We start from the raw sequence: 27,181 nt of genomic DNA, 5'->3' as shown, positions 1-27,181 counted from the left end.
TACTTTTTGACTACATTCAGATTTTTTTCGATATCCGCAATTGACATTACAACAAATCAAGCTTGCATCCTGCGAAAGTGAATATATGCAGTTGGAGAATCAATTGCACGAAGCATCTTTTTATAGCATTTGATATCCATCTCAAATTCGTCATATTTATTCAAAAATGGCCGACCAGCAACAGTCACCATGCCGCATCCTGGTCATGGCCTCTGGCTTTGGCTCAAACTTCCAAGCTCTCATTGATGCTGTTGCCGCGGGACGGATTCGAAACAGCAAAATTATTCGTCTTTTCGTGAATAGAAGAAATGTTCAGTCAATTAAGCGAGCAGAAAGCGCAGGTAAGATAATCTTCAGCAGTGGGATTGCTGCATTTCTAACTCAGCAATTAGGTATTCCTTGGGAATACTTCAACTTGATCAGCAACGGCTTTATTGCCAAGGGAGAAAAGGACGAGCAGAAGGTTGCTGCAGCTCGTCACAACTATGATGCTGCTCTGGCCGAGAGGATATTGTCAGCAGAGGAAAAGCCAGAGTTGATTGTCCTCGCTGGATGGATGCATGTCTTCTCAAGTGGTTTCCTAGAGCCTGTGGAAAAAGCAGGAATACGTGTGATCAATCTTCATCCCGCCCTGCCTGGTAAGTCAAGACACTTAAGCAAATGCCGAGAGCAAGCCTGTCTAACTGTACTATTAATAGGAGAGTTTGATGGAGCTGGTGCAATTGAGCGGGCCTATGCAGAGCTCAAAGCTGGTAGAATAACCCGCACTGGCATTATGGCTCACTACGTGATCCAAGAGGTAGATAGAGGCGCACCTATTTTGGTTGAAGAGATACAGTGGAACGGAGAAGAGCTGGCCGAGCTCGAGGAGAAGATCCATTCGCGGGAGCATGAGCTGATCGTGAAGGCTACGGCGAAGGTGGTTGACGAGATTTTGGAAAAGCGAGCATGATAAGCCTGAAAGATATTCAAATCTCTCATGCTGTGATCAATCAATGGCATTTGTTGCGCATGCATCTTATTCAACTCAGCGGCGTAGTCTATGTTACCAACTAGGCGTGCCAAGCGGCCTCTTAAGGTCTCCAATATTCTACGACTCTGAGATGCATAACAAGGCACAGTTCGAGCAAGCATGAGTTTCTGGATATAACGCAGCCCACAAGCCATCTTGCGAAAGCTCAACCTAGCCACGAAAGCTACGGAGACCTAAAGCTATCTTCCAAATCTTCTCTCTCAGCGGCGATGCCGTGGATGAAGTACAATGCTTTCGCTGATATCCACTTATAGAGTTGCTTGCTTTATCATCAGCTGAGCCATTAGATGACCATAGATGCCACTCACATTATTTCCAGCCATTTATGGGAAGACGGATACGGAAGATTCAGGAAATGACCAATACCAGGGCAGCGGAGCGCAATAAATGAAATGAGATAGCCTCAGTTACCTAGGTACGCTCGGTAGACACTGCACTATGACACGCAGCGTCATGTCTAAAAATGATAAGAGGGCATATCTAAAGCTTTGAATATCCTGTGAGCTTACTTGTGGTCACCCGACCATTGAGCGCCATCTCACTCCTGTTGGGATTGTGGGACGGGTTTGCATCATGCATGAACTAAACCCAGCCCAGAACCTTGGAACATCTCGGCCTAACGGCCTGTCAGGCCGATATGCGTACCCAATATTTTAAGTTATAGTCAGCATCTTTCTGGCTGCACATTATAAGCGGCACTCTGTTGCTACACAATTATATCTAGGAGTAATGCACGGACAAGATACATTATAGAATGAAGACTATGATATATCATCTTATTCATCTGCATTGAGCAACTCATATACATCGGGCACTTTTAGATGCAGTTGCATCACTCATGTAGCTTTTCCTGTAAACGCTTAAGGATTTAGTGTAGTCTCATTTGGTGGAGTTGCACAACCTTGATTGTTAATTTTCTTCATCGGTTCTACTTCAGCAATAAACTGGCTGTCAGAGTGGTAATTAGTGACATGGTCCTGTCGTTGCATACGTGGACGCAGATTTAGGGGTTGTTGCTTACGACGAATAATAGCTGTAGCAGCGAGTTGGGCATATATCTTAATCGGCAGTCGGAAGATGTGGAAATATCAGAGAAAGTAACTTTGGACTCGTAACGAACTCTGAAATTGAACTTGCATAGATTGGTGTACCTGATAAGGCCATGTGCGTGTGTTTGGTGAAAGCTCCTTTTTGAAAAGACGGTTAACTGCAATATCAATATCATTGCTAGAGCCTCATCGTTCAGAAATTCATTGCAGATTACTAATTATCGGTCGGCTGTATGTAAGTAACAATGGCACAAACCATTTCCTGGTACCAAGATGTATGACTTATTTCAAATACATAGCCGACCTCCTACATGCATGTTGTGCTTGTAGCCTTTTACCTGCTGTGGTGGCTTCGTTAGCCTCCATTCTACATCGACACGTCGTGGCAGCATGGGGTAGGGCTTTTATCAATAGAGCATGCATGCATTGGGAGCCCAAAACGAATTCACTTGGGATAAAGCCGTTTATACTCCGTCAAGCCTGCTCGTACAACGTTTGAATCTTTGCAACCGGCCGTCAATCAAACTATCATGAGAATGGGTGGCCTATAACATGCGGCAGGTATGCAGCCGCTAATAAATGCAACCATGCCACGTCGTGAGGCTCTGTTAATTGCAGGGATTGGGCCCCGCAAACCGCTTCTACGCTTGAGAGTTGGGCCGCTGTATTATTGAGTTAATGCAATGCATATGCAAACGGTGCTGTTCGATACTAAACCACGTCACAGCACAGAACCCAGCGAACCAAATATTTTTCGGCAATTCTGATTCAGCAACTCAAGTCTCTAGATACATGATAGTGGCGATACGATGTACAGTTGGGAATTGGGTTGGAGTGCATTTCTAGAATATGCAGAGCTGCGGCCTGACTGAGCTCACATTCATCCCCTTTCCATAATAACGGGGTGTATCTCACATATAACTGGCCATGGACAGTGAGATATTCTATCATTCCGACAAGGGCAAAAAAAAGAATTCTGGTTCTTTTTATTCTTACTTTTCTGTCTTTCATCTCAAGTAAACGCTTCTTGCAGATAGCAAATTATCCTTGCCTTTGTCATCATGGCAGCAGCAATCACCATCCCATATACTCGCGATGACTATACTGTTGGGTGGGTATGTGCACTGCCAACAGAGCTCAGGGCTGCGATATACATGCTCAAGGAGAGACACCCAGACCTCAAACAGCAAAGGGGTGACTCCAACGCTTATATTCTTGGAAAGATGGGTGAACATAACGTTGTCATTGCCGGCCTACCCAAAGGCAGAACTGGAACTGCCAGTTCTGCAACTGTAGCGGCTCAGATGATATCTAGCTTTCCAAACATCAGAGTTGGCCTAATGGTGGGCATTGGTAGTGGCATCCCTCAGAAAGTCTGGCTCGGAGATGTGGTCATCAGCGCCCCCGTCGATGATCGGCCTGGAGTAATTCAGTGGGATATGGGTAGGGCTGAAGACAAGGGTTTCATTCAGACGGGGTCTTTGAATCCTCCTGCCAAGCTACTCTTGAGCTCTCTAGCTAAATTTGAGGCCGAACAAATAACGGTCCATGCCAGCATGATGAAATCTCTGGCCAAGAAAGTGCCCGAAGATTACTTCAAGTCGCCACAGCCTAAAGACATTGCCTATGAGTCGACCTATCAGCACGTTGGCGGGAATAACTGCAGCCAATGCGATGATAGTAAGGCGATGAAGAGGGAATCGAGAAAGCGTCACGGGCTACACTATGGGCTTGTGGCCTCGGGCAATCAAGTGATAAAGAGCGCTGAGCAACGTGACAAGCTCTATCGCCAATTTGACGAAAAGATCTTATGTATCGAAACAGAAGCAGCTGGGCTTATGAACGACTTTCCTTGCATCGTGATTCGCGGAATCAGCGATTATGGAGACTCTCATACAAATGAAGCATGGCGAGAATACGCTGCAGCAGCGGCAGCAGCTTGCGCAAAGACATTCCTCGATGTCGTACCTGTGGGCGAGGTTGACAAACTAGAAGCTGTGAAAAGTACGTATATGTTGCCTATACCATCTCAAAGATTGAGCGCCTAACAGCTTCTTCCCTCTTAGGTCTTATCCCTCCCGGGATGGTTGAAAGGACTGTGAACTCTTGGCTCTCATTCTGGTTTTCTAAACCTCCTCAAGACGCTTCTTCTAATTCTAGTAAGCAATGATTCTACCGTCTATCATCGTAGATTAAGTACTAACGACTTTAAACAGCTAATCTTGAAAAGGCCGAGAACGAGAGTCTCAGCAGGGAACGGAGTGCACGAAGCTCTCTGCCGCCAACCATTATTAAATCGAAGTCTTCAGTTAGCGTACATGAACCTCAACGAGAAGGTCCAAAAGGCTTGATTTCAACACCTCGGTCGCCCCTGGAGCCAAATTCGCCACAGATGTCTACGCATATGGACGCCACCTTGCATAGTATTCCAACTACCCCTCCTCCTCAGTATAAAGAGTCATTCGGCACCGACGACTATTTCACTCACAGTCCCAGTTGGGGCAATGGGTATAATAAGGGAAAAGATCCTTCAAGGAGAATCCGCCACTGGCCTGATATATTGGCCGCCGGAAAAGCAACACACCGGCAGGCCCTAGGCCAAGTCGCAGCAATCGGCTCGTTGTACGATGCGCGCAAAGACCAAGTCCTCACTCAGTCGGTGTTCTCAAAGCCACTGTCTACAGATGACATCTTCAGAGACAGATTAACGTCTAAAGAGTGTGAAATTGAGAATTCTGGCTCATTGATGGCAACGTTTGAGCAACTAGGACTCTCTCCTGAACAGGCCCTAAGCTACCTCGCCGGCACTGGTCCATACACAACCAGAGGTAGTGTGGCTCACCTTGCTCGAAAAAGAACATGTGATGCTGCGCAAGAAGTCTCTATTGTTTGTAAAGAAGTTACTATGCACGACACCCTCGACATGAGCACTGAAAAGTTGCAAAACGCCGTGGACGAAGAAGTTCTACAAGCAGAAGAGGCCACCCATATCGTCATAGGAATCTGGTGGGGTACTAGAACTGCGATAACGTCCATCACCTCTCCAGTTCATTCCATCGCCGATGACAAAGCGAAAGAAGCACAGATGAGCTCACAGGAACGTGTCGTTGAATACTTAGGCCTGCTGTTAACTGGACAAGTTGCCCCAACGTATACTGCTTTCAAGAAAATCTCCCAAAGTTTGACTTTCCGGGTGGACGCTGATATTGGCCCGAACAAGATGTCGGCTCGTCTCTTCAATTTTGATGGGGTCTGTGACTTCATTAGCAAGATTCCTGATACTATAAAAGGAACCAAGACGGGTAATGGTATCCGAATAATGTACGATTTGCTTCCAATCACCGAATTTGCCCAGGTCATAGATAGAGAGCTTGAGGGAGAGTCACAACTGATTCAACCAATTGTTCAAGAGTTTGAAAACCGTGTATTATTCCTCTTTGAGAAGCTTTATGCGGCAAGAGTCAGTCTCAAGAGTTATTTGACCGAAATCTCCCAGCGTGAGCTGGAAGTTCCAAAACAGCATATTGAGACTACGAAGACGAATATTTCCCGACTTGATGATCTCGAGGATAAGCTGAAAAGTGAGCTTCATCAAGATCTTCTTCGCGCGCGAGACTTCAGCTTCAACGGAGCGTATAAACTCAATAACCCAGATTGGGAAACCGATATTGAAGAGTTTGAGTCTTGGGTTTCGAAATATGCAGCCAAAATGACTTTTGAAAACGAGATTACCGCGCTGGGAATCAAGTACACGCATGCTGCCGATACCAAGGCAGCTTACTCTGAGCATGAGAGCGACATCTATACCCTCTTCTACAGTGGTGCCGCTCTGGCCGCTCCAAGCTGGAAAGATCACTACTCTAAGTTCATGGAGCTCGCTCACGCTAAGACCTCTGAACAGTTGATCTATGCAGTCGACTGTGATTTTGAAGGCGGTGAAGAGCTGAGAACCCCGCGCATAGAGCTCCGAGAGAATGGTGAAGTCGTGACCAACGATTTTGTGGCAGAACAACGGAGCTTCACTGGAAAATGTTTTGTTCGTGCTGCCACACCAGCAGATATGGAAGAGCTGCCTGCCAAGTCACTGGACTCAATGAGAAGAAGCGTAAGGATCCGCTGTCCCTGTACGGCCGCTACAAAAGGCGCCTGTTTCTGTCGAACTTGCAAGAGCGCCATTTTCCTGTTAGAAGATGACGATTATATGTATTGCAACTGTGGCAGATATAGGCCCACTAATGCGGTGTTCAAGTGCCTGGATCCAGCTCATGGGGCCAGCTATCTCACATATGAAGATTATGAAAGTCTTCTAGAGGCTTATGAGTACCAAGGTTTCGAGCAGTATAACATACTACTCTTAGGCGAGTCGGGCGTTGGAAAGTCGACATTTATCAACGCGTTCATGAACTACATGCTGTTCGAGACTCTAGACGAAGCAATTCAGACTCCGGATCTTCAATGGGCTATTCCCTCAGCTTTTAAATACACTGAAACGAATAAGAAGAAGTTTGAAACTTTTACAGTCACCGTTGGTGAAGAAACAAAAGCTCAAAGGCACTCATTAGATGGAGACTTAGCTACCCAGAGCTGCGTGACTTACGTTCTTCACCTGAGCGGCTTGACTCTTCGCTTAATCGACACTCCCGGTGTTGGGGATACTCGGGGCCTCCAACGGGACAAAGATAATGTTAAAGACATTTTACAAGCGCTCAAATCAGTTGAAAGAATTAATACAATCCTGTTCCTCATGAAACCCGACGTCTCACGTTTTGGACAAATATTCAACTTCGGCATGACAGAATTGCTTTCCCATCTTCACAAGGAGACGAGCCAAAATATTGTATTTGGGTTTACGAATTCCCGAAGCACAAATTATTCTCTGGGAGATACCGGGATTCCTCTTCAAAAGTTCTTGAAAGATAAAAGGATTGACATCGCTGTTGATTACGACAACACTTTCTTCTTCGATTCGGAAGCTTTCCGGTACTTGGCTGCATACAAGACTATGAACAAAGAAATGAGGGACAAGATTAGTTTTGAAACGAGCTTCCGAAAATCTGCTGAGGAGGCGCGACGCCTCGTCAATAAGACAATACAGATGGCACCACACGAAGTGCGCAAAACGTTAAGCTTGAGTGATACACGGCTATATATAAAGCAACTTCAGAGTTCTATGATCTTGATCGACAAAATCGTCCATGAAGACCAAGAAGAAATTGAAAAGCACAAAAATCACATCAAGGGCCTTCAGATGTCAAATAGAGCACTCGAAGACAAGCTAAAGGTGACAATCCAAAGGCCTGTCAAGAAGCCGCTTCCAAGCCCGCGCACCGTCTGCACCGACGGTGAATGCAGAACTGTAAGCAGAGACGTAGATGGCAAAGAACACGTCGTATACAAGCAAATATGCCATGATTATTGTTACATCAAGACGACTAATGAGCTGGTCGGAGCTCCGGAAATTTCTACTTGCGAGGTCTTTGACTATTCTTCCAAGCCGTGCCTTGTATGTGGTCACGAGTGGGACAGGCACCAGCACATCTCTTACACTCTTACAGTTGAAGAAGTAGAGGTTGACGACCCAGACGTCTTGGAAACTTATAAAGGCAATAAATCAAAGCTTGAAAAAGCCGAAGCAGCTATCAAATCTCTGTCGCAAAAAATGAAACTGCTTGGAGAACGCAAAGACTTTATCAACTACTCGTTGGCAAATTTCGGGGCTTATCTTAGCAGCACTGCAATGGTGAGATATAATGACGCTAAAATCACTTACCTAGACTACCTCATCGACAATGCCAAGAAAGAAGGTAGCGATGACAGCCAGCGGCAATTTGAAGAACAGCGCCAGATATGCAAAGAGCAGTACGATGAAACCACTCAGGGTGACCGGAAATCCGACCTGCTACCCAAGGTGCCTGGTTACGATGAGATCATAGCGATCATACAACAGCTCGACCAGATAGAGCTGAATGGTAAAAAGATCATACAAGCGGAGATGGGTAATACGCCCTCTTCTTGCAATACCGTCACACTTCCGCTTGAAACGGCACGCAAGGGAGTTGATTCTTTTTCTTGGATAAAAAAGATACCTCCCCGGAGCCTTCATGTGCATTCCTCTTCTCGAGAAAAAAAAACAAGAGAAGAGACAAGAGAAGAAGGCGCGCTCTTTGAGTCGTACCCCTGTAGAAGAGATGCCCAAGCTAGAGCCAGTATTCGAGGATGAGGAAGATTTGACTGAAGTAGGAAGAGCCTGAACGGAGGTTCATATATTTCAGTAGCATATTTCTTTGCCGCGTATGCCAGCGCGGTGTAGTGATGTGAAGCCTTCTTCTGTGTTTAATACAGACAAAGCTTTTTTTTTTCTGAGCTGAGCAGTTTATTCCAGCGAGTTGTTTGCGTGATCTTGGTACGACGGCCTCTTTCTTTTATCTGTATATATTTCGCATGTTAAATTAGGATGTCTTAAAATTTACAATTCCAAATATTTTTATATATATGACATACTCTATATGGGTATACCAAATTCCGTAGGTTCGCTTGGAGGCATCGCTTGCCGTAAGCCCCTCTGGAAGGTAAGGACTACCTGCATTTACTCGGGACTTGGGTTTCAACGGCAGCCTTACTTGCCTTATGAATACCCTTTTAAACGGTTATCAGCAATTTTCAGTTCAGGTGGCTTCCTGAAATCCCATGCATCTGAAGTTTGCTATTTGTTTACTAAAACATTACGTCTTTGCTTATCTTGTCCCGCAGTTTCGTCAAAGAATCACTATCTTCTCGACACCACAGCTATCCAATGCAGCATTATTGAGCTCCAATGTCTCAAATTGCAGCGAAATCATCAAGTAAAAGCGTAAAGGTTTTTGCTTGTCCCTTTCTGCAGAGGAGCCCATCAAGCTTTGAGTCTCTCAAATGGGTAGAATGCTCAAATAACTCTTGGACAGAGTATGAGAGGGTCAGGTTGGTGCATAATTGCCATGAGAATTGAAAGGGGAAGAACAAGAAATTAACGTGCAGTTTTTTATACAGAAGACATGTATTTAGAAATCACACACTTCCAATTTATTATTGCGACAGGTGCCTCGCAGATCTCAAAGACGCTCAATCGTTGCTGCGGCATCGGGGTCAATTGCAGTGCGAGCAAAAAGCGCCTCTGTACTATACGACGGCCCGTCAGACGTTGGAACTACTTACACAATGGAAACGTGGAACTGAAAATTCTGAAAAATGGGAATACATGTTTCGTATATTATTTCCTGGAGAACGCATTCCTAGCCCATGTATGTGCTACGAACACATGCCCCTATCTTACTGGCCCTACGTGATTTGGAGACTAACGACGACGACCGCTACAGATAAACAAGAGAAATCTTCCAACACGATGGACTGGGCTTCAAAATTTGAAGATATCCATGATTCTTCGGCTTTGGATGCCAAGTCCAAAGCAGAGCAAATCATAGGTGTCGCTAAAGAAACAATGCATACTATTGCGAACGCCGCTGAAGAAGCAATACGAAATATCATGAGTCCATATCCAAGAGCTCACAAAGACCTTCAAGAGACCGGCCGGGCAAGGCCTACGACCAATAGAGACATAAAAGCACTAGAGGTGCCATCTACTCCCGATTTTCATACCCGCTCTCGAAGATGGTTCCCATCCGCGGAATTCATTAACCGCCAATTCTCTGAAGTTCCAGCTCTTAAATTTGGCGCTCAGGATGACTCCGCATCTTATATATATGATCCGGTTCATAGCATGGACACTGACTCTTGGCAGTTGGATTCCAATGTGCCATCTACTCCTGGTGTTCTTAGCCGTTCTCAAAGATGGTTCCCATCTGCGGAATTCATTAACCACCAATTCTCTGAAGTTCCAGCTCTTGAATTTGGCGCTCAGGATGACTTCGTATCTCCTATATATGATCCGATTCATAGCATGGACACTGACTCTTGGCAGTTGGATTCCAATACTAACAAAGCTGGATCCAATACGGAACAATGATTGGTACATATGACAGGACTAATACACGGCCATTATCACTGGCTATGAGTTATATTCCATAAGCCACGGATGAATTTTCATGGTCTGCGGTTCTTTTCTCCGCGGGTGGCAAAGGTTGAATCGGATCATACGCTTTGGCGTGTACTGTGTACTGTGTGTATGGCGTTGGCATATTAAGAGCTAGAGGTTTTTTTTTCTTCTCGACAAGCATGGGAATATTGGAGGAGCTGGGAAAATTTCGCATGTTTAGATAGAGCAAATCAGATACTACTCAAATAGAATTTTCTTGAAGTAACAGTTCATCCTGTTGAGTGGTTAGTGGTTTTACCCTTGTTTACTAAGCTCTTCGTTTGCTTGAGCAATTTGCTCCTTTCACAGTCTCACACCCACACCCACATACAACGAGGATTAATTGCCAAGGTCATCAACTTGCTCAAGATATTGGTGCTGCCAAGAGTCCAATGGCCCTTGCTATAATGGCTTCATGTGCTTCTGCAACGGCGAATTTGGTAGTGAGTTGGCAGGCTGTCCTTGTGGTGTGAATAATAAGTGTGAATCTAATGTTTTGCGGCTTATCATTTCTATATTTTTTGAGCTCGCAACCTCATAATAATCAGTTGTTCAAAAACGTCAGCCTACATGTAGGCATAGCAATTGAAGACGGCACTGCGGAGATGCTGCAGAGTTAACTGGCGCTACTGTTTCTGGATTCATTTGCACGGTCGTATTTACAGCTATTTTCGCCACGTTTAGCGGTTTTATGATGCCCTTATAGTGCTACAAGTCTATTATTCTATTATTACCATGACTCTTAGCGACAACACACAAAGAAACTTCTAGCAATAGCGCATAACAACCGCTTCATGTTCCCTGCTAGCGCCCGAGGCCTAGCTCAGCCCCACATTCCAAATTGGGCAATGGAAAATGCTAGAATACCAATTCAGGCCAGAATACTCCAGCCAGAATATTCCAGCCAGAATATTCCAGCCACTTCTACAAGCGGCGATCCGATCTTACCACCACTTCTAGAAGTCAGTAGCTGTTTCTCATCACATCGCTGGTCGATGGAGCAACATTCTGCATTGAGAAGATTCAAGTATAAAGAAGCTGGTTGATTCTTCCTTGACAGTGCCTTGCTCATCTTCACAACACACACACAAACAATCGCGAGCTAAAGCAACTCTTCAATACACCGCTAATCAATTCTTACCTTTGAATCCCAAACTAAGTCGCCAAATCATCCAAAATGGTCTTCTTCCAGCGAAACCTTTACACCCCCGAGAGCTCTTTCACTCCTCTCTTCCGTCTCCTTGACGATTACGACAGCTACTCACGCCAAAACAATGGCGCACAACACGCAACTCATCGCACTGTCGCACACTGGCAGCCCAAATTTGATGTCCGCGAAACGGGCGAGGCCTATGAGCTCCACGGCGAACTCCCTGGCTTGAACAAGCAAGATGTTCACATCGAGTTCACCGAACCTCAATCCATTCTCATTAGAGGAAAGGTTGAGCGCACTTATACTGCCGGCACTCCCCCTACCGGTGCTATAGAGGACGCCTCAGTGAGCGGCGCAGTCACCGACTCAGCAGAGCAAGACCGCCCCAAGTCTCCTCATCAACCCACCGTCGAAGACGAGCCAGAAGACGGAGCGACTACCACCACTGCTGTCTCCAAAAATGAGGTTGTCAAGGCTGCGCCGACACAGCAAAAACCTACCGACACTGCCAAATACTGGCTCACTGAGCGCAGCGTTGGCGAATTCTCTCGCACCTTCAATTTCCCTACTCGGGTCAACCAGGACGGTGTGACGGCCAGCTTCAAAGACGGCATTCTCAACGTTGTGGTTCCTAAGGCGGCGAAGCACGAACCTCGTCGTATCGCGGTGTTCTAAAGCAATTCTCTCTTAGAATTTCTTGACTTGATTGTTTCTGTCATTACACACTTTACGCATGTTTGAGCTATTTCACTTTTCTTCTTCTTTTTTTTTTTTTTTTAAACAAGCGACAATCGCATGCACGGAGGAGTTTGGAATTGCGCGTGTATTAAACAGATATACCTTCTGTAAGACCAGGGTGGCAAAATGACAGTGCATCGCGCATTAGTGGTATTGGCGAAGGAGAACCATTGCTGTCTTATATCTATAGCTTCACGATTAATTACAGCTTAATAATTAAGATGATTTTTTTTTATGATAGCGTGCCTGCAGTGACATGAATTGGCTCCAAATATGAACAAGGCTAAATATATGACGAAATCTCAAAATTGTAGTATTACATCTTGGTCGCTGCCTTTTGATAGGCAGCGCTGCAAAATTTTGAGAGGTGCTATTTCCGAGTGACTGTTCAAGAGAACAATTGATGCGACGGCGAGGACTGCCAGTTTCGGGAATAAACATATACAGTAGCTTCACTATAACTGTAGTCTGCATGAATTAAACAAGAGAAAAAGCCTCAGTTCTATTATCTAGTATTCCTACTACTCCTGCAACCACTGCGAATTTTAAGCGCATGTACCTAGGTGTATGACGGTTGCTTAAACGCTTAAACGCTGGAAGCTGAAGGAAATTCTATTGGATGTAACCAGTACACGCATCTCTGGGCCCGCTGTAAGCCTAAGCACGCTGTAAGCCTAGACATGGAGGCTATAACTCAAGACTCAAGAAACGCCTTCGATTGTGCCTTCAGTAGCGTGGCAGTCTTTAAGGCTGACTTTGAGATCGATCTATCCCGCATTTAGATTCTGGCAAGGCTGTGTGCATCGTACTAGAAAACACACCAGTTCCGCCGGTTTACAATACTGCCGTGAGGAAGTGTGTTTTCCCCTCTTTGTTGACTATCTTGCACCATAATACTTGATCCCTTATATCACGCTTTTGACCCTACGAAGCAACAAGTGTCATAAATCAAGTCGCTTCAAATAATCCTCCATAATAGCTGATTTATCAATTTCTGCGTTTCGTGCTCTCCATTTGAGCGCTGCAATTTCCCGATCGCTGGCGATTACGACCCTACTGGTCTCATATGGATTTATACCAGTATGATGCGCTTGACCTTGGCAGACCCGCGATTCGACTGGTCCGCCTTCTTCCTGGAGCTGGCTCTGACACAATAACATGCGAGCTTTTTCAAGCTTTTCTGAACCAAGAGGACGACATCGTACCATATGAGGCTTTATCATACACTTGGGGCTCCGCGGAAGCTCCCAACCACATCATCGTCAATGGGAAGATCCTTACAATTACAAAAAATCTGCATCAAGCACTGCAGCAGCTTCGTGATAAAGTTCAAGATCGAATACTTTGGATGGATGCAATTTGTATCAATCAAGGCAATGAGAAAGAAAGGGGCCACCAAGTGCAACAAATGGGCGAAATTTATAAACAAGCAGACCGCGTGCTATTCTACTTGGGAGAGAGCAATCCATACAGTGATGCATTCATGGACACCCTTAATATGATGGGAAAGCTCAGTCTCAGCTATTCTAGCAGGAAATGGAGTTCAGATGATGAACGTTGGAAGATCGTCTGGACGAGCGCTGTCCAGGCTGTACTGGGTAATCGGTCAGCCCCCCAAACTGCTACTCTTCAGCAAGGCTACCGGAACCTTCTCGGACGGTCTTGGTTCAGAAGAGTTTGGATTTTGCAGGAGGCGGCCAACGCGCGCGCTGGCCTGGTGCTGTGCGGCTCCAAGGCGGCCAAACCGTGGCTTTTACAAGTTATTCCAAAACTCCTTGACATTATACCGGATGATCACTGCCAAGCAGTTCTCGATGTTATGCCGGGACCATGGAGAAATTCATCCTGGTGGAACAGAAACCAGGATCTTTATACTTTGCTATCGAGATTTGGTGGTAGCGAGGCAACTGAGCCTCGTGACCTGATATATGCTCTGAGAGGCATGTCTTCCGATGCCAAGGACGCACCCGGTCTGTACCCGGACTATACCAAATCTGAAGAGGAGCTGGTCCGTGATGCCATTATATTTCTGTACCCTCTTCAAAACAAAGATCTGGCGGCACTCTCATTGCCAACGACCATTCATGACTTGGTAATAGGTCTCGGGAATCTGGGCCGTCACATTTACCGCGAGATGTTTGCCAGAATTTCCAGAGAAAACCTAGAGGATCTGCTAAGATTCTCAAAAGCCCAAACGTGGAAATTGGTCTCGCCCTATGAAATACAAGAGCCGCAGTCGCCTGCTGAACAAAGATATTTGTATTCGCCCTCTGCCATAAGGAGTCGGTTGCTGTTGACAAAATTGCAAACCGATCGTACTGGAAGTGCGGCGGCGCTCTTCCGATCCGGCCTATCCAGGGACAACTTGAGAATTGAACAACTCATTGCCGCGGCTGAGAACATACATGGAACAAAGCCGCTTGAGACGGTACTTGATCTTGCGGATTATGGATTCGAGATCGCGGAAGAAGTTTTGGTGTCAGCGGCCAGAAATAAAGACCATGGGGATAAGATGATGGAACTCCTGCTCTATCATCCAAGCTGTCAGCGATATGTTACTCAAGGCGTGATAGAGGCAGCAGAGGATAACGCTGGGTGCAGGCATGAAATTCGGAAAATCATCTCAAGATATGAAAACAGATGGTTTTCAACAGCTGGAGACATGATGTATCTGGGCCATCAGTTGCGAATAACTGGTACAAAAAAAATGGCAGCGGCAAAAAACGTGGGCTTGGAGCATGAAACCCTGGAAGCTATCTTGAATGCTGACAATAAGCAGCTGCCAAGGGCCGTAGTACGCGAACGTGAATGAGCGTTGTTTCTCTTTTTTCAGCGAGTAATGCATGTGAAGCATGGCTTGGGAATATGCAAACGGATATGAGTAGTAATATATACACCAAACATTAATTAATTAATTAACAATCTTCACCGTTTCACCTTCCTTGCCCGTCTCATCCTCCAACATCACTCTGCATCTACTTGTTTTCTCCAACCTTTACCTCCTCCGGGTCGACTCTCTGCCCATCCAACTCCCATATACTCCCATCCAGCGCTGACCTTCTCGCCCACTGCGACACAATCTCAAGCGGCGAGTCATCCATGTAAAACGACAACGGCACCTCGAATGCTTCCACCGTCATATTCTCTTCCGGATCAATCTCCTGCCATTTCTCCGTTCTCACCGTGCCGAGTTCATACGCCAAATCCATGAGCACAACTGTAATGTCCCTCCTCCGCCTCATGTCATCAGAGGGTAGCTTTTGGAAATATTCATCCTTGATATTCACTGCGTCCAAGTGAACTGGTCGTGCCAGCACCACATGCTCCAATTCCGGCAGCGCAGCAATGTCATCCCAAAGTCGGGAATTGTCAAGAGGAGCACTGAACAACACCAGACGCTTGAGCTCCGGCCACCACCGCCAGACATTTGTTTCATAGGTCGAAAAAGTCGACATGGGATATTCCTCCAAGCATGTAAACTCCTCCAGCTTGAGCAGCTTCTCAAATCCCTCCCGCAACGTCTGCCGCACGCTCAAGTGATCGTCCATTGGATGCAAGCTCGCAAACGGCATCTGTACCACCAGCCGCCGCAGCGTCCCCGACACCTCGCAGAACAGCTCCCGCACCCATTGGGCCGTTGGCAAATCGTCCAGAGTATCTCTAAACGGAGCAATGTACAGCTCCGAGATGTGCCGCAGCGACAGGACCGGTGGCAGACTCGGCACCAAGCGCGGCATGCACCGCAGGATATCCGCCAGCCGACGGCTCGAATCCACAAACATGCACCGCTCCCGCAGCAGCCGCGTCGCCTGCGCGTGAGTCGCCCGCGATACCTTGGTCAACGCCAAAAGCGTCCGAGTCGTGGAGTTTGATGCGGGGAAGAGCAGATGCGGGTTTGGCGGCATGACCGCATCGACAATGAGGAGAAGCAGCTCTGGTGGCAGCGTAGGCGATGACATCATGTGTGTTGATCTCGGCGTGTAAGTCGATTGCTTGAACGCTGACTTGGAGTGGCACAGAAGAGGAGGAGGCGACTCCATCGGATGCAGTGCGAGAGTCACATATTCAAGGAGAAAACGGGGAAGATGGTCCTATTAAAAGAAAATTCTCAATGCCTCTAGTTTGTTGCTCGTGCCCGTTTTGTGTGACTCGTACAGTTAGTTGGTCGAGGGCGGCCCAGCTCCGCACGCTCGCCGTTGTTGGTCGCAAATTGGTGGCTAAACTGAAAGCTCGATCCCAGGTCGGAGATCCCACACAACCAGAGCGGCAGTGCTAGTACATATCAATGCGACGGAGGTTGGCTTAAAGGCACAAGTAAGGTAAGTAATGATACAAACTATTACTCTTTCAAGCCATGTACACTGAAATAGAAGCCTAAGGGGGGCTTTTGCCAGGGGGATATTGACTTTGTCTACGGCTTAGTCACTACTAAAGGCAGTAATTAATGTAACCTTGTAGGATCTCCTATCTCCGCCATTACCCGACATAGTATATTGATGAAAATAATATTCTGCTAAGTCAGCAGCAGTAGTTGTATATCGCACTAGCAGTTGTATGATAGAATGAATACATGTAACTTGCCTACAAACATCCCTATGCTACACTTCACGGGATCATTAGTGAATGCATATGCAGCCGTTAAAGAGCATACCATATCAATGTCAATCTGGCTATGTCGTAATTATTGTTGTTATTATTCAAGGCAAGTCAAACACTTCCCCATTGGCATTAATTCATGGGTCTTACAAGCTGACGGATTGAATCCTGGATCGGCTTCTTGCGGTGAGAGCACTGCTATTAAAATCACGCTAGAGTGGGATGAAAGCCGCGGATAATAATAAATAATTAATAAAGTGCTGACTTAGCTGCTAGGATACATGTAACTTGGTTCGCTACCGTTATCTCAACTTACAAAGGACTGTTGCATTGCAGTTGGGGCATCTATTGTATGAAGAGTACGTACAAAGTTTTATGCGAATCACTATTATTGGCATTATGGATTGAATCATTTCTCTAGTACATGCATTATACTAGTATGTCTGACCTTAATTGTGTACTTTCAGCCTAATACAACACAACTTCAGCATCCACCCAAAGAAATTCCCACAAGTCGCAGATCATTATCTAATACTTAGCTTCGTCCTCGCAAACTGGGGTGCCGCCATTGGCTATCCGATCTTCAGTCTTTGTTACATTTTCTAGCCTTTGTATCTTGCCCCTTTTCTGTTCTACAGAAGTTTCTATATTGTGTCTCGGAAATCTCGTATCGTGGCGGTAGCCAATCATTTGGAACTTGTTCATTAACTATCTTCCATTGTATAAGAACAGTTTCTTCCCTTCAAAGACCTATATTTTTCAATCTATATATTTGATAGCAGTGCCATCTTCATCTTCTAAGAAGCAAGCATCAACTGCAAGCCTGTGCTATCTTACGTTTGTCTTCATGTTATTTAACGCTTGGTGTATCATCCTATAGATTAGGGAACTTTAGTAAGTTCCTCGAGACATTCTCGGCTGTATCTAATTCAGGAAATGAAAATTAAGCATGGCAGAAACTTCAAAGTCAGCTCTACACCGCTATTAACCTACATTTATTATAATTCACTAGCGTATTACAAATCCCACTAGCGTGCTAATAATATTACCTGTACTAGCGTGCTGATAATATTACTAGCGTATTGCGTAATGTCTAGAGACGGCAACATTAATTCCTACACTAACGTATATCATCCTTGAGGATACGGAGAATATGGGAAAATATAAGCAAGGCTCTAGAAATCCCATCGCCTATCTACCCAAGGGCTTAGCTAACGTCTAAACGCCAATTGAACTCCCCCATTTAACCAGCAATGACGTTGAAGTTTCGGAGGAATCATTCTTTGTAGCTATTGGCTGTTAATTCCGCCACCAGTTCCTGGCCGTGAAGAGCCCCAAAGTTATATATTAAACAGGAACAGGAACCGCGCCAAGGAAAGCTATAATCTCACATAACAATCCCAACAACGTCCTTGAGGATTTCCGTAATGTAACGTTATTACATATGTAGAAAAATATCAAGACAAGAGCGTATCGAACACAGCTGTTAACGCCTCGGAGATGATACTCGATAACGGCATCTTACCAGTTCCCTGGAGCATAAGAAGCCGATAAGACGCGGCGCTTACATCCCGCGTTGCGGCGCAATCGCGCAGTCGGGAATGGTAAAAACGGCGGGGGTTCGTTCCGAACACAGCACCATTATCCAAAAGGGGAATAAGCCTTGGAAGGAATATCATTGAAGTAAATAACGTCAAATTGCGATCACGGTGCCGCCACATGCCGGTATATCACCAATTATATCATTCTTATCCGGCACGCTGTCTAGTGTAATTTAGAGAGAAAAACAAAAAGATAAGCCATGTCCCAAGATCCAAGCAGTTTCGCAATGGAAGATCTGCAGCAATACTACCCAACGCCAGTGAACAAATTTGGCCAAAATGATGCGCCCAAAATATGATTTAGGTTAGTAAAAAAATGTAAATTCCCTCTTTTCCTACCATTATCACTTCCATAGCCGAATGACCATGATATCTATCATCATCACAATCACAATCGCCATCATCTTCTCCGAGGCGTGCTCTCATAGCTGTAATCCATGCTCCATAGCTGGTCCCACAAAATCGAGCTCTTCAGGGGACTCGCAACGGTTGAGCTCCTCCGTCGGCCGCTTCTGTGAAGCTGTGCCTGTGGCTGCCACGAAACCGATCAGTGACTCAGGGCCCAAGTAGAGAATCAACGGCTCGTACCTCGGAGGCCTTTCCCGATTTATCCTGCGCCAATGACTCGCCGCCTCGCTGTCCCGCATCAGTAGTGGTCGTGCTGATAACGCTGCCTTGTACCGGGCTTTGAGCAGTTGGCGTGTCGGGCGCAGCAGCGCGCAGGGAGTTGGTCTCGCTCGCCAGCGCGCTATTCTTCAACAGAGCTGTTCCACCGCTGATGTGAAATGGCAGGGCCTTCTTAGACGCCGAGCTACTCCGGCGGCTTTCCAAGCTCTTGGAGAGCGTCTTGTTGATTCCTTCGATGCTCGCTATGCTGTCCCGGCTTCTTCCTTTCCCCTTGGCTGCGTGGGATTGAATATCAGCCGTGGCCTCAACATTAGTGGCGGCAACGGTTGATTTACCCATCCCAGGTGTTGCGGGCGCCCCTGCTTTGTCTTCTTGAGCATCGATGAGATACCATCGCAAGCCGTCTGACAACTGGAAGGGGTTATCATTCTCCTCGTCATTCGAATCAGTTTCGTTGTTCGTCTGCAGACTCTTGGAGAGATCTACAACACGCTCCTGGATCTTGGAGATTCGCGCAACCAGCCACTCCCGATGTCGTAGCCGATGAGCATCTTGCTCGCGGAGGAAATAATGCGGGAATCCCACGTTAAAGGCGGCCCAAGCTCCCGCTTGCTGGTTCCGTGTTGGCAAGAAAAGTGCCAAGTCACCCTCCTTGAAATTTCTAAACGCAATCTTGTTATGAGAATCCTTTTGCAAGCTATGAGCTCGGTCTCGATACGATCGAGCTTCTCGCTGCCACTTTCGAGCCTTGTGCTCTGCCTCTTTGACTCTGTGATAAATGGTGTCGGAAAACAAGTCGGCGTCGAATGCGCCAAGCTTCTCAATGAAGGCTTGGTATTTCTCGTCTTCGACCGATAGGTCGGTGCTGTTCACCCAGTAGAGAAGCTCTAAATCGGCACTATCAGTCATGGCTCGACCTCCCAAGCTAAGTGAACGGCGAATAGAAGATCCAGGATCCGAAGAATCATTTGGATTTGCGGGCGCCTTATCGGAACGAGAAACCCTTGTAATCACCATCTGCCCGGCATCACGGCTGATGGAGTATCCTACACGCTCGAGCAATCTGGTTAGGCGGTCATTCTGAGAGTAGAGCCGCTGAGTTAGATCCTTGGTTCGTCCATCGCGCGCTTCGTACTTGGCATTAAGCCCAGAGAGCTTCGATTGAACATCTTCAAATCTCTGCTTGAAGAGACGAGACTCTTCTTCGAGGCTGCCACCTTGAGACTGTCGCCACGCGACTTCTTCTGAAAGCTCTGCAACCTTCTTCTCCTCCTTTTCAAGCCTTTTGCGCAGCATCTCAGATCCAGTCTCGCCGTCAGACAGCTGGCCACGAAGTTGGTTCAATTCCTCTCTGCTCTCGGTTACTTCACGTTCTAAAGCAGTTACCTTTGCCTTTTCTTCGGCAAGATTTTCTCGAACATGCATGGCCGACATCTCCTGGGATGAGATTTTCTCCTCCATCTGCACCAGCTCTGACCGTAGTTCCTTGACTGAAGTAGTAGCCTTCTCAAGCTCAGATCGTAAAATGGAGGCATTGCTTCCAGAGTTTCGCAACTTCTCGACAAGATCGGCGGCACTGGATAGAAGAGCTTCGGCCAAATCAGCCTCGTCAGTTGGCATAGCGATGTCTGATGATAGCTCAGCATATAGCTTCTTCAGCCACTCGAGGCGAGACTCGGCGCTCTCTTCTGCAGCCTCGAGCTTCTTCGAAGTAGCCCGGGCTTCCTCACGAACAGAGCGTAACCTTCGTTCGGAGGCGTCGAGCTGATCTCGTTGCATCTGAGTCTCCTTGCGTAAGAACTCAACTTGCCCCTGGAATTTGAGTGCATCGTCCTTCCGTTCCTTGTTAAGTTGCTCAACCTCTGCCTCAAGACCCTGGATTCGCTCGTCAAAACCAGCCTTTTCATTCTCCCGAGACTCCCCAAAATGATCCATCTCTTCCTCCGTATCCTCCAAACGGGCTTTAAGCGTTTTGATTTCGGTCTCTAGCGAGATCCTTTCGTCCAGAAACTCTCGCTTCAGTGCTTCCATGTTCTCAAGGAGATCCTTTTTCGTCGAGTTGACTTCTTCAATCCTATCTTTCATATCATCTCGTTCCGTGACGCGACTGTCGAGATCTTTCTGGATATCTGTTGACCGCTTCTTTTCTGCACGAAGCTCGTTTTCCAACTGCGCTATCCGTTGTGATAACTGTTCTGTCCCGTCTGATACTGGTTGGCGGTCTTCAATACGCGCCGACTTGATTGACGAAATGGAATTATGCCGCGAATGCCCATTTTGCTGTCCTGGTAGCGGGAACAGGTTCCCAGGACGCGAGGCTTGGCTCTGTCGATGGAGAAGATCTTCGAGGCGGCGCACTCTGCTGTCGGCGGTCTTGAGTTTGTTCTCCAGCCTGGTCTTTTCGTCCTGCAGAGAAGTAATGAGATCATCGTCCCCACGGATCAGGAGTCCACTTCTTCCTAATGCCGCCTCATGCACGCTTCCATTCTTAAATGCTTTGAGTCTCTTTGCTTGCTGCTTAGTAGGGGTGGTGAGCTCTTGAAGGAGTTTCGCGACATCGTCAACAAGCTCTGGGTCCGCGTTCCGCTCCTGCAATACCTGGAGAAATTCTTCCAGCTCGTTCTTCCCAACAGTAGGCCAGGGAATATCCTCTCCCCGTAGATTGACCTCAAGCCCCATGACATTGGTGTCAAGGCCAGGTCCGTAGGTGCTTCCGACCATCTTTTGCCACTTTTTTCGCCGCTTCGACTCTTCGTCTTGGAACAGCGCCATTTCGTTGGCAAGAGTCGAGGAGTCGGCTTTCACCTTGTCAATCCACTCCCGTCGTCGGATCGCCTCTACCATGAATGAGGCATACATATATGGCAGTTGCTGAATGAGCCGCAAGTAATCAAACGTTGTCATATCATCTTCGGACTGGTTTAGAATATTGATCTGATTCCTGACGCTGCTGTGCAGAGAAGTGATCTCGGTAATGCTTCGCATAAATCTAACAGAATCCGCAGCAATGCTATTTCGCGATCGCGTGGCATATTGAACCATCTCATCCATCTCCTTTGCTCGCTTTTTAAGAGTGGGCATGAGTCTTTCGGTGTGAATAGATGCAGTTTTCGAAGCCTGGGCCAGATCTCGCTGCGAGTTGCTATAGCTTAGTGCCGTATGGTAATCTGAATCGATCTGTCTGGCCACTACCTCGATGTCCTCCATGAGTTGCGGAGTATCATTATTATGGGTCAAAAGAGACCGATTCATCAGTTGATCAAATTCAGCAGAGAGAGTTCCAAGCGCTTGATACATCTGAGTGGCCGCATTGTCAAGTTCGGTGGCTTTCTGGGTAAATCTTCGCTGAGCTGTGGGAGCCAGCTTGACGGCCTTATTGACAGTTTCAAGTTCGATCAAGTCCTGTAGCGAAGAATCGGCCTTGTTCACTTGTCCGCGAGTCATAAATCTGACCAAGCCTTGCGATATAGTAATGCTCCCGGCCAGATCCAGATAATGCTCCCAAGACGAAACAAGCTGCTCATACTCGGCCAAGGCCGGCGTAACCCATTTCTTAAGCTCATTATACTTTGGCTCGATCTGCTTGACGCTTATCTCGACATTGGTGACGGCGGCGTCCAAGCATCTGATCATGACGTCTATCTCGTCATATCGGGCCTGCGCGTAAGCGTTCAATTGGGCGCAGTCCTCCATTATCCGCGCAGCCCAATTCCGGCGGTCGTTGCAAAGTTCCTGCCATGATGTGATTGCCTGGATATTCTCGATCGAGTTTGGCGCGTTGGGGATGGATTGACGCCGAAGGGGCAGCGCCTCGGAGATGAGCGATGACGCACTGCCAGGAGAGGTCGGGTGCGTGACACGGATATCGTAGATGTATATCTCTTTCTGGGGGGGGGAGAAGTCAGTTCTCATCTTTCGCACAAGCTTCAAGCGGCCGTCGCATACCTCTGTGTGAAGACTCGCAAACTTGACGCTGCGGCCCTGGGGTGTCAAGGCAATGATATGCTGTGGTGAGAGGGAGCTATTCCGGGCCACCCACGTCTTCAGGTCGTCAAGACTATAGCAATCGTTAACCTCACGCGCCATACGCAGCATCCATGGGAGCAAATATTACCTGGAGAACTGCGCTGTATCGACCTCCAGCCGCTGGCCCGTATGGGCAATCAACACCTGTGTAGCCATCCCAAGACATCTCCCGTCAAGCACAAGGCGGCGCTGGGCGGCTGATGATCATACAGAGCAAGATTGAAAAGAGTCGAATAACGAGCCAACGCAGGAGAGACGAGCAACTACAATGCGCCGAGGACAGAGGGATTTTGAATGCCACAGGCTGCGAGGCCAAAAAGTCAAAGCATCGAATGGTTAAGATGCTGAACCTTATCGGGGCCCTACGGCCGGCATTACGTTGGGTAGTGTGACGGGTGCCTTGTGACTTTTGGTAGCGCTGAGACTGCCCTGCATTACAGGGGGAGCTTTGTACCGAGTTAGATAAGCAGAGCGGCCTGTGGCTTACTTCGTCTTGAGAAACGGCGCGCCACAGGTCAACAGCCACGACATGGGTTTTTGCTGGTGATGAAAGACTCGTTCGGTTGAGCGAATCAGCGCCTACCACTGGTCCTAAGCAGGCTGCAAGATGAGTGAAGTCGACGAGCCCATGACCGGTGTAGACGGCGGTGAATCCCGTCTGCCCCTTTCCGAGGACGAAACGCGAGTGCTGGAGCTGTATGACAAGCTCCAGGAGCTGAGGCTTGAAATCGCCATAATCAACGCGCAGCAAGCCGGTAAGGGCCATCTGATAGGAATGATGGATATATGTTGCATGACTTACTCACACGATGACTCCGGCATCTCTAGGTAGAAATTATGATGATGAGAGCAACATCGCAGAGGCTCAGGATGCGCTTCTCACAGCAAGAGCTAGATATAGGCTACGCAACGATGCGATTGAGTCGGTGATGATGGCCAACCCGATCCTCAAGGCAGTCCACAACGGCACACAGGCATCACCAATAGAGCGGCACGTATTACTCTTACTTACTCTTAACATCGCAGACCAAGCTGAGAATTGGAAATGGCATAAAAGGCCCTCCCTTTGCTGACCCAACTACAGGGATCTGTTCCCATACGTGCAGGAACGAGACGAGACGTCCATATCCGTAGCCCAGCACGCAGACAGCATGACAAAGCTCCGCGACGACCTGACCGACGTCCAGGTGCAGAGCATACGCGTATGTCGCCAGAACATGGAGCTCACAAGCGAGCTGTTCGCGCTGGCAGAGCAGGCCAAGCAGAAAAAGGCCGTCCGCGTCGACGACCCCCGAGTCCAGCAGGAGATTGAGAAATTGACGAAAGAAGTCAAGACGAGTAGGCAGCGGTGGAGGGTGATGAAGGGCGTGGCTAGCGGCGTGGTTGCTGGCAGCGGCGTCGACTGGGCAAAGGATGAGGATTTGCGCAACATTGTCCTGGATCCTGAGGATGAGGACTAAGATGGGATGGCAATTGGTTTATGAAGATACCCCCTGAGTAATCAATAGACAATTTGTAACTGTCTTTCTAGCTTATTCTTGGCATATCACGCTTTAGAGCTATCAACGGTCACCTAGAGCTCTGTGATGATAACTACTAGTATTTTGTCCTGGCCTTTATAACTCAGGTTATCAGAAGTTGTGGCAGCAGAAACTTGGCCCATCGCGCATCAAGCCAGCTCTGAAAAGTCTACAAAATAAATCTCAAAAAGAGGAATCTAAAAGTCTGAGATTGTCACAAGCATCACAGCTATTACATACCAAGTCAGTAAGGCATGCCATCACTCATAGAAAGGTAGAAACGCATTCATCAAGACGCGCCTCTTCCAGCCGCGCAGCGCAGAATATTAAAGGAAACAAGTCAGTAGAACACGCCATGTACCTTATATACGCATGACTAATCAATCACTCGCGGTGCAAGATCAGGAGCATCTGACAAGTCCAGGGGGGCCAGGGAAAAAAAAAAAAAAAAAACAAGCCTTATTCCAAAGTATGGGGCACATAAAATGGGGACCCCGAGAAAATCGAAAGGGTCCCTGGAGTGATTTTCTCAGCCAGCACGAAGCGGTACCTTGCTTGCGAGAAGCGCTGTAGAGGGAGCTATGACCACCACCCATTTTGCTGCTGGGAGCCACGTGATGGCGCCTGGCAGCTTGTCATTTGGGCGTTGTTCGAGATAGAGCTGAAATTGAGTAGAGTTCGCGCCGGCTTCGTCGTCTGATCCCCTTTTGATATGAAGTCAAGCTGTAAAGGCACGCAAGCGTGTCTGTTGGATCAACCACGAGATGCCCATCACTCACTCGCCACCTTGAATTGATGACCTCTCGCGAAAAGGGGTGGAGCACTGCAACTGCAGTAGGTACTCCATACTACTAAAGGTAGCAGTAGCAGTAGCAGTAGCTTGAATGTACACATTGTTGATTACAGTATGCCTGTAGCTCTTATTTGCCTTTCTTCTTCTCTCCGCTCCCAGTCCCTTTTTTCCCCTGCGCAGAGGCGTGCGCGCGGGGAGTGTGAGAAGGGGACAAAAGGCAGAGGCTTCCCCATTTGGCTGGAGGTGCGACAGGGTCGAGGCATGTACTGCACAGTACAATTGCTCGGAGAGTCAAGCCTGCGCCTGCGTGACAAACACCCGAGCTCCCAGTGGTAAAGATCGGGGTGTGTGTGGTGTCGCGTACCTTATTAGTGTGCCTGCGCTGATGGAGTAGGTGAGGTCGCATTATCGTCGGGTGCTTAGCATTTTGCACGGAGCAGCTGAGACCAGTCTCATTAGCTGCACTGCTCCTTTGCCCTTTTCTCTATGCCTGCACCATGCTCGCTCGTCTCAGTCTACTAGTACATACCTCCAGTCTTTGCCAGCCGTTTTGGTCTCAGTCCCCGATACGCACGCAGCACGCGAGGTACCTCTTCGCACATCGTTTAAGCACTCGCCAGGAAATGCTACCTTGCAAATAATTCCGCATCGGAATGCTGCAGGCTTTGGAGGGGCTGGTCTTCGCCGTACGCGTCTCTGTACTCCGCGCGATATGTGCGCAGCCGCTAGAGGAATGCGCCATCAGAGACAAGCTCAGTACAGTATGTGATACTGCTGCTCCGTACATGTGCCTGTACCAGCAGGTCGAGCAAAACGCATGCCTACCTGAGGCATATTCTGCGTGAGAACAGGAAGACAATTCAGCTTCGGAGACAGATAAACTAATCTATACATTTGCTGCTGCTTATGAGATGAATAATACAGCTCGCCACGCGGAGATATCATGAGTCGAATTTGCGGCATGCTACCGATCCGTAATGAGCAGTATCAATATGGGCCAAGCACCGCAGCACACAATACCTCGCAGCCAAATCTGCACCGTACGGTAAAGCGCCCCCCAACACTTGGTGCTGCCTAATGCATCGAGGACCTGTGGCTTTTCTCATGTAAGGATCATCAATACGAGTCTGCTCTGATGCCGCGGCTTGTTGAAAGCACTATCCGTTATCAGTGCCGCGTCTAAGCTCGCTCCTTCACACCCGTCGAAGCAGTAGCGGTAAACTCTGCTGCTGGTGGTGTTTGTGGGCATTTGCGCGTACCTCGTCTGACGGAGGAGAATCAAGAAAAAGGTACCTAGGGCAAAGTACCAGTACTTGCAAAAGTCGTATGACGGTACAATGCGTCATGCGCCACTACAAGTACACCCTTCTCTGGGCAGTTCTAGCTTGCGGTGGCACAGCTTCCGAGTGCTCCGCTGCTCCACGCCAGTTTGTAGCATCAATATCTGCCCGCTAGCGAGCTCTTCGCCGTGGTCCCTCGTATGGATTTTCTCCTGCATGCTTGTGACGTTGCGAAGAGCGAAGCGTGTGGCCACTGGTACCTTGGCTGCTTGGATATTTGCTGGAGCGGTCTTTACCCTCATTACCACCGACATCTCCCTTGCAATGTGGCCGAGGTAGCGTAGCACGACGGGCCTTTGTCCCCTCTCTGGGGACTCATACCCAGCATACCAACCCGGTCTGGACAGCCATTAGTAGTGCTACTGCTGCTAGCAGCTATCAATGGCAAAAGTCTATGCCGAGTATGGTATACAAGCACCAAGTAGTAATACCGTGTAGGTGGCCCTTGACAGCAGTAGTAGCACTCGCGGCACGGCCGATGGAGCAATCAGCAGCAAGAGGCTAGTAGCCGTAGTAAGGTATGGGAAGTTGAAGCGGTACGGAGCCTGAGCAGGTACTCCAGCTAGCGATAACCAGCGCCCCGGCTCGTTTCAAAAATGCTTCGAGAAGGCCGGAGTGTAGAGTACGACAATGCGCA

General features: G+C 47.7%; 8 protein-coding genes across 8 annotated transcripts; 6 read left to right on the top strand and 2 right to left on the bottom strand.

The window, feature by feature from the left end:
- Positions 1-166: 166 nt before the first annotated feature.
- Positions 167-952, top strand: TGAM01_v203802 (phosphoribosylglycinamide formyltransferase; the record flags this gene model as incomplete). The annotated part of the gene is made up of 3 exons (XM_018803890.1): positions 167-341; positions 393-638; positions 699-952. 3 exons carry the CDS (start codon positions 167-169, stop codon positions 950-952), a joined length of 675 nt encoding a protein of 224 aa, XP_018662941.1.
- Positions 953-3,143: 2,191 nt separating this feature from the next.
- Positions 3,144-8,333, top strand: TGAM01_v203801 (hypothetical protein; the record flags this gene model as incomplete). Its single annotated transcript, XM_024549286.1, has 3 exons — positions 3,144-3,525; positions 4,299-8,078; positions 8,218-8,333. 3 exons carry the CDS (start codon positions 3,144-3,146, stop codon positions 8,331-8,333), a joined length of 4,278 nt encoding a protein of 1,425 aa, XP_024405991.1.
- A 1,127-nt stretch (positions 8,334-9,460) lies between these two features.
- Positions 9,461-10,081, top strand: TGAM01_v203800 (hypothetical protein; the record flags this gene model as incomplete). Its single annotated transcript, XM_018803892.1, has 1 exon — positions 9,461-10,081. The coding sequence occupies one exon, from the start codon at positions 9,461-9,463 to the stop codon at positions 10,079-10,081; it is 621 nt and encodes a 206-aa protein (XP_018662943.1).
- A 1,246-nt stretch (positions 10,082-11,327) lies between these two features.
- Positions 11,328-11,978, top strand: TGAM01_v203799 (30 kDa heat shock protein; the record flags this gene model as incomplete). Its single annotated transcript, XM_018803893.2, has 1 exon — positions 11,328-11,978. One exon carries the CDS (start codon positions 11,328-11,330, stop codon positions 11,976-11,978), a length of 651 nt encoding a protein of 216 aa, XP_018662944.2.
- A 1,129-nt stretch (positions 11,979-13,107) lies between these two features.
- On the top strand, positions 13,108-14,853 carry TGAM01_v203798 (hypothetical protein; the record flags this gene model as incomplete). The annotated part of the gene is made up of 1 exon (XM_018803894.1): positions 13,108-14,853. The coding sequence occupies one exon, from the start codon at positions 13,108-13,110 to the stop codon at positions 14,851-14,853; it is 1,746 nt and encodes a 581-aa protein (XP_018662945.1).
- Positions 14,854-15,016: 163 nt separating this feature from the next.
- Positions 15,017-16,081, bottom strand: TGAM01_v203797 (hypothetical protein; the record flags this gene model as incomplete). The annotated part of the gene is made up of 1 exon (XM_018803895.1): positions 15,017-16,081. One exon carries the CDS (start codon positions 16,079-16,081, stop codon positions 15,017-15,019), a length of 1,065 nt encoding a protein of 354 aa, XP_018662946.1.
- Positions 16,082-18,793: 2,712 nt separating this feature from the next.
- On the bottom strand, positions 18,794-23,047 carry TGAM01_v203796 (hypothetical protein; the record flags this gene model as incomplete). The annotated part of the gene is made up of 2 exons (XM_024549285.1): positions 18,794-22,922; positions 22,980-23,047. The coding sequence occupies 2 exons, from the start codon at positions 23,045-23,047 to the stop codon at positions 18,794-18,796; spliced, it is 4,197 nt and encodes a 1,398-aa protein (XP_024405990.1).
- A 451-nt stretch (positions 23,048-23,498) lies between these two features.
- Positions 23,499-24,351, top strand: TGAM01_v203795 (hypothetical protein; the record flags this gene model as incomplete). The annotated part of the gene is made up of 3 exons (XM_018803897.1): positions 23,499-23,646; positions 23,720-23,813; positions 23,976-24,351. The coding sequence occupies 3 exons, from the start codon at positions 23,499-23,501 to the stop codon at positions 24,349-24,351; spliced, it is 618 nt and encodes a 205-aa protein (XP_018662948.1).
- Between the last annotated feature and the right edge of the window lie 2,830 nt (positions 24,352-27,181).

Source organism: Trichoderma gamsii (assembly GCF_001481775.2).
Source record: "Trichoderma gamsii strain T6085 chromosome Unknown Scaffold_10.2, whole genome shotgun sequence".
In the NCBI taxonomy this organism is placed as follows: Eukaryota; Fungi; Ascomycota; class Sordariomycetes; order Hypocreales; family Hypocreaceae; genus Trichoderma; species Trichoderma gamsii.
The sequence above is the reverse complement of the archived record's forward strand: the minus strand, read 5'-3'. Positions and strand labels throughout refer to the sequence as shown.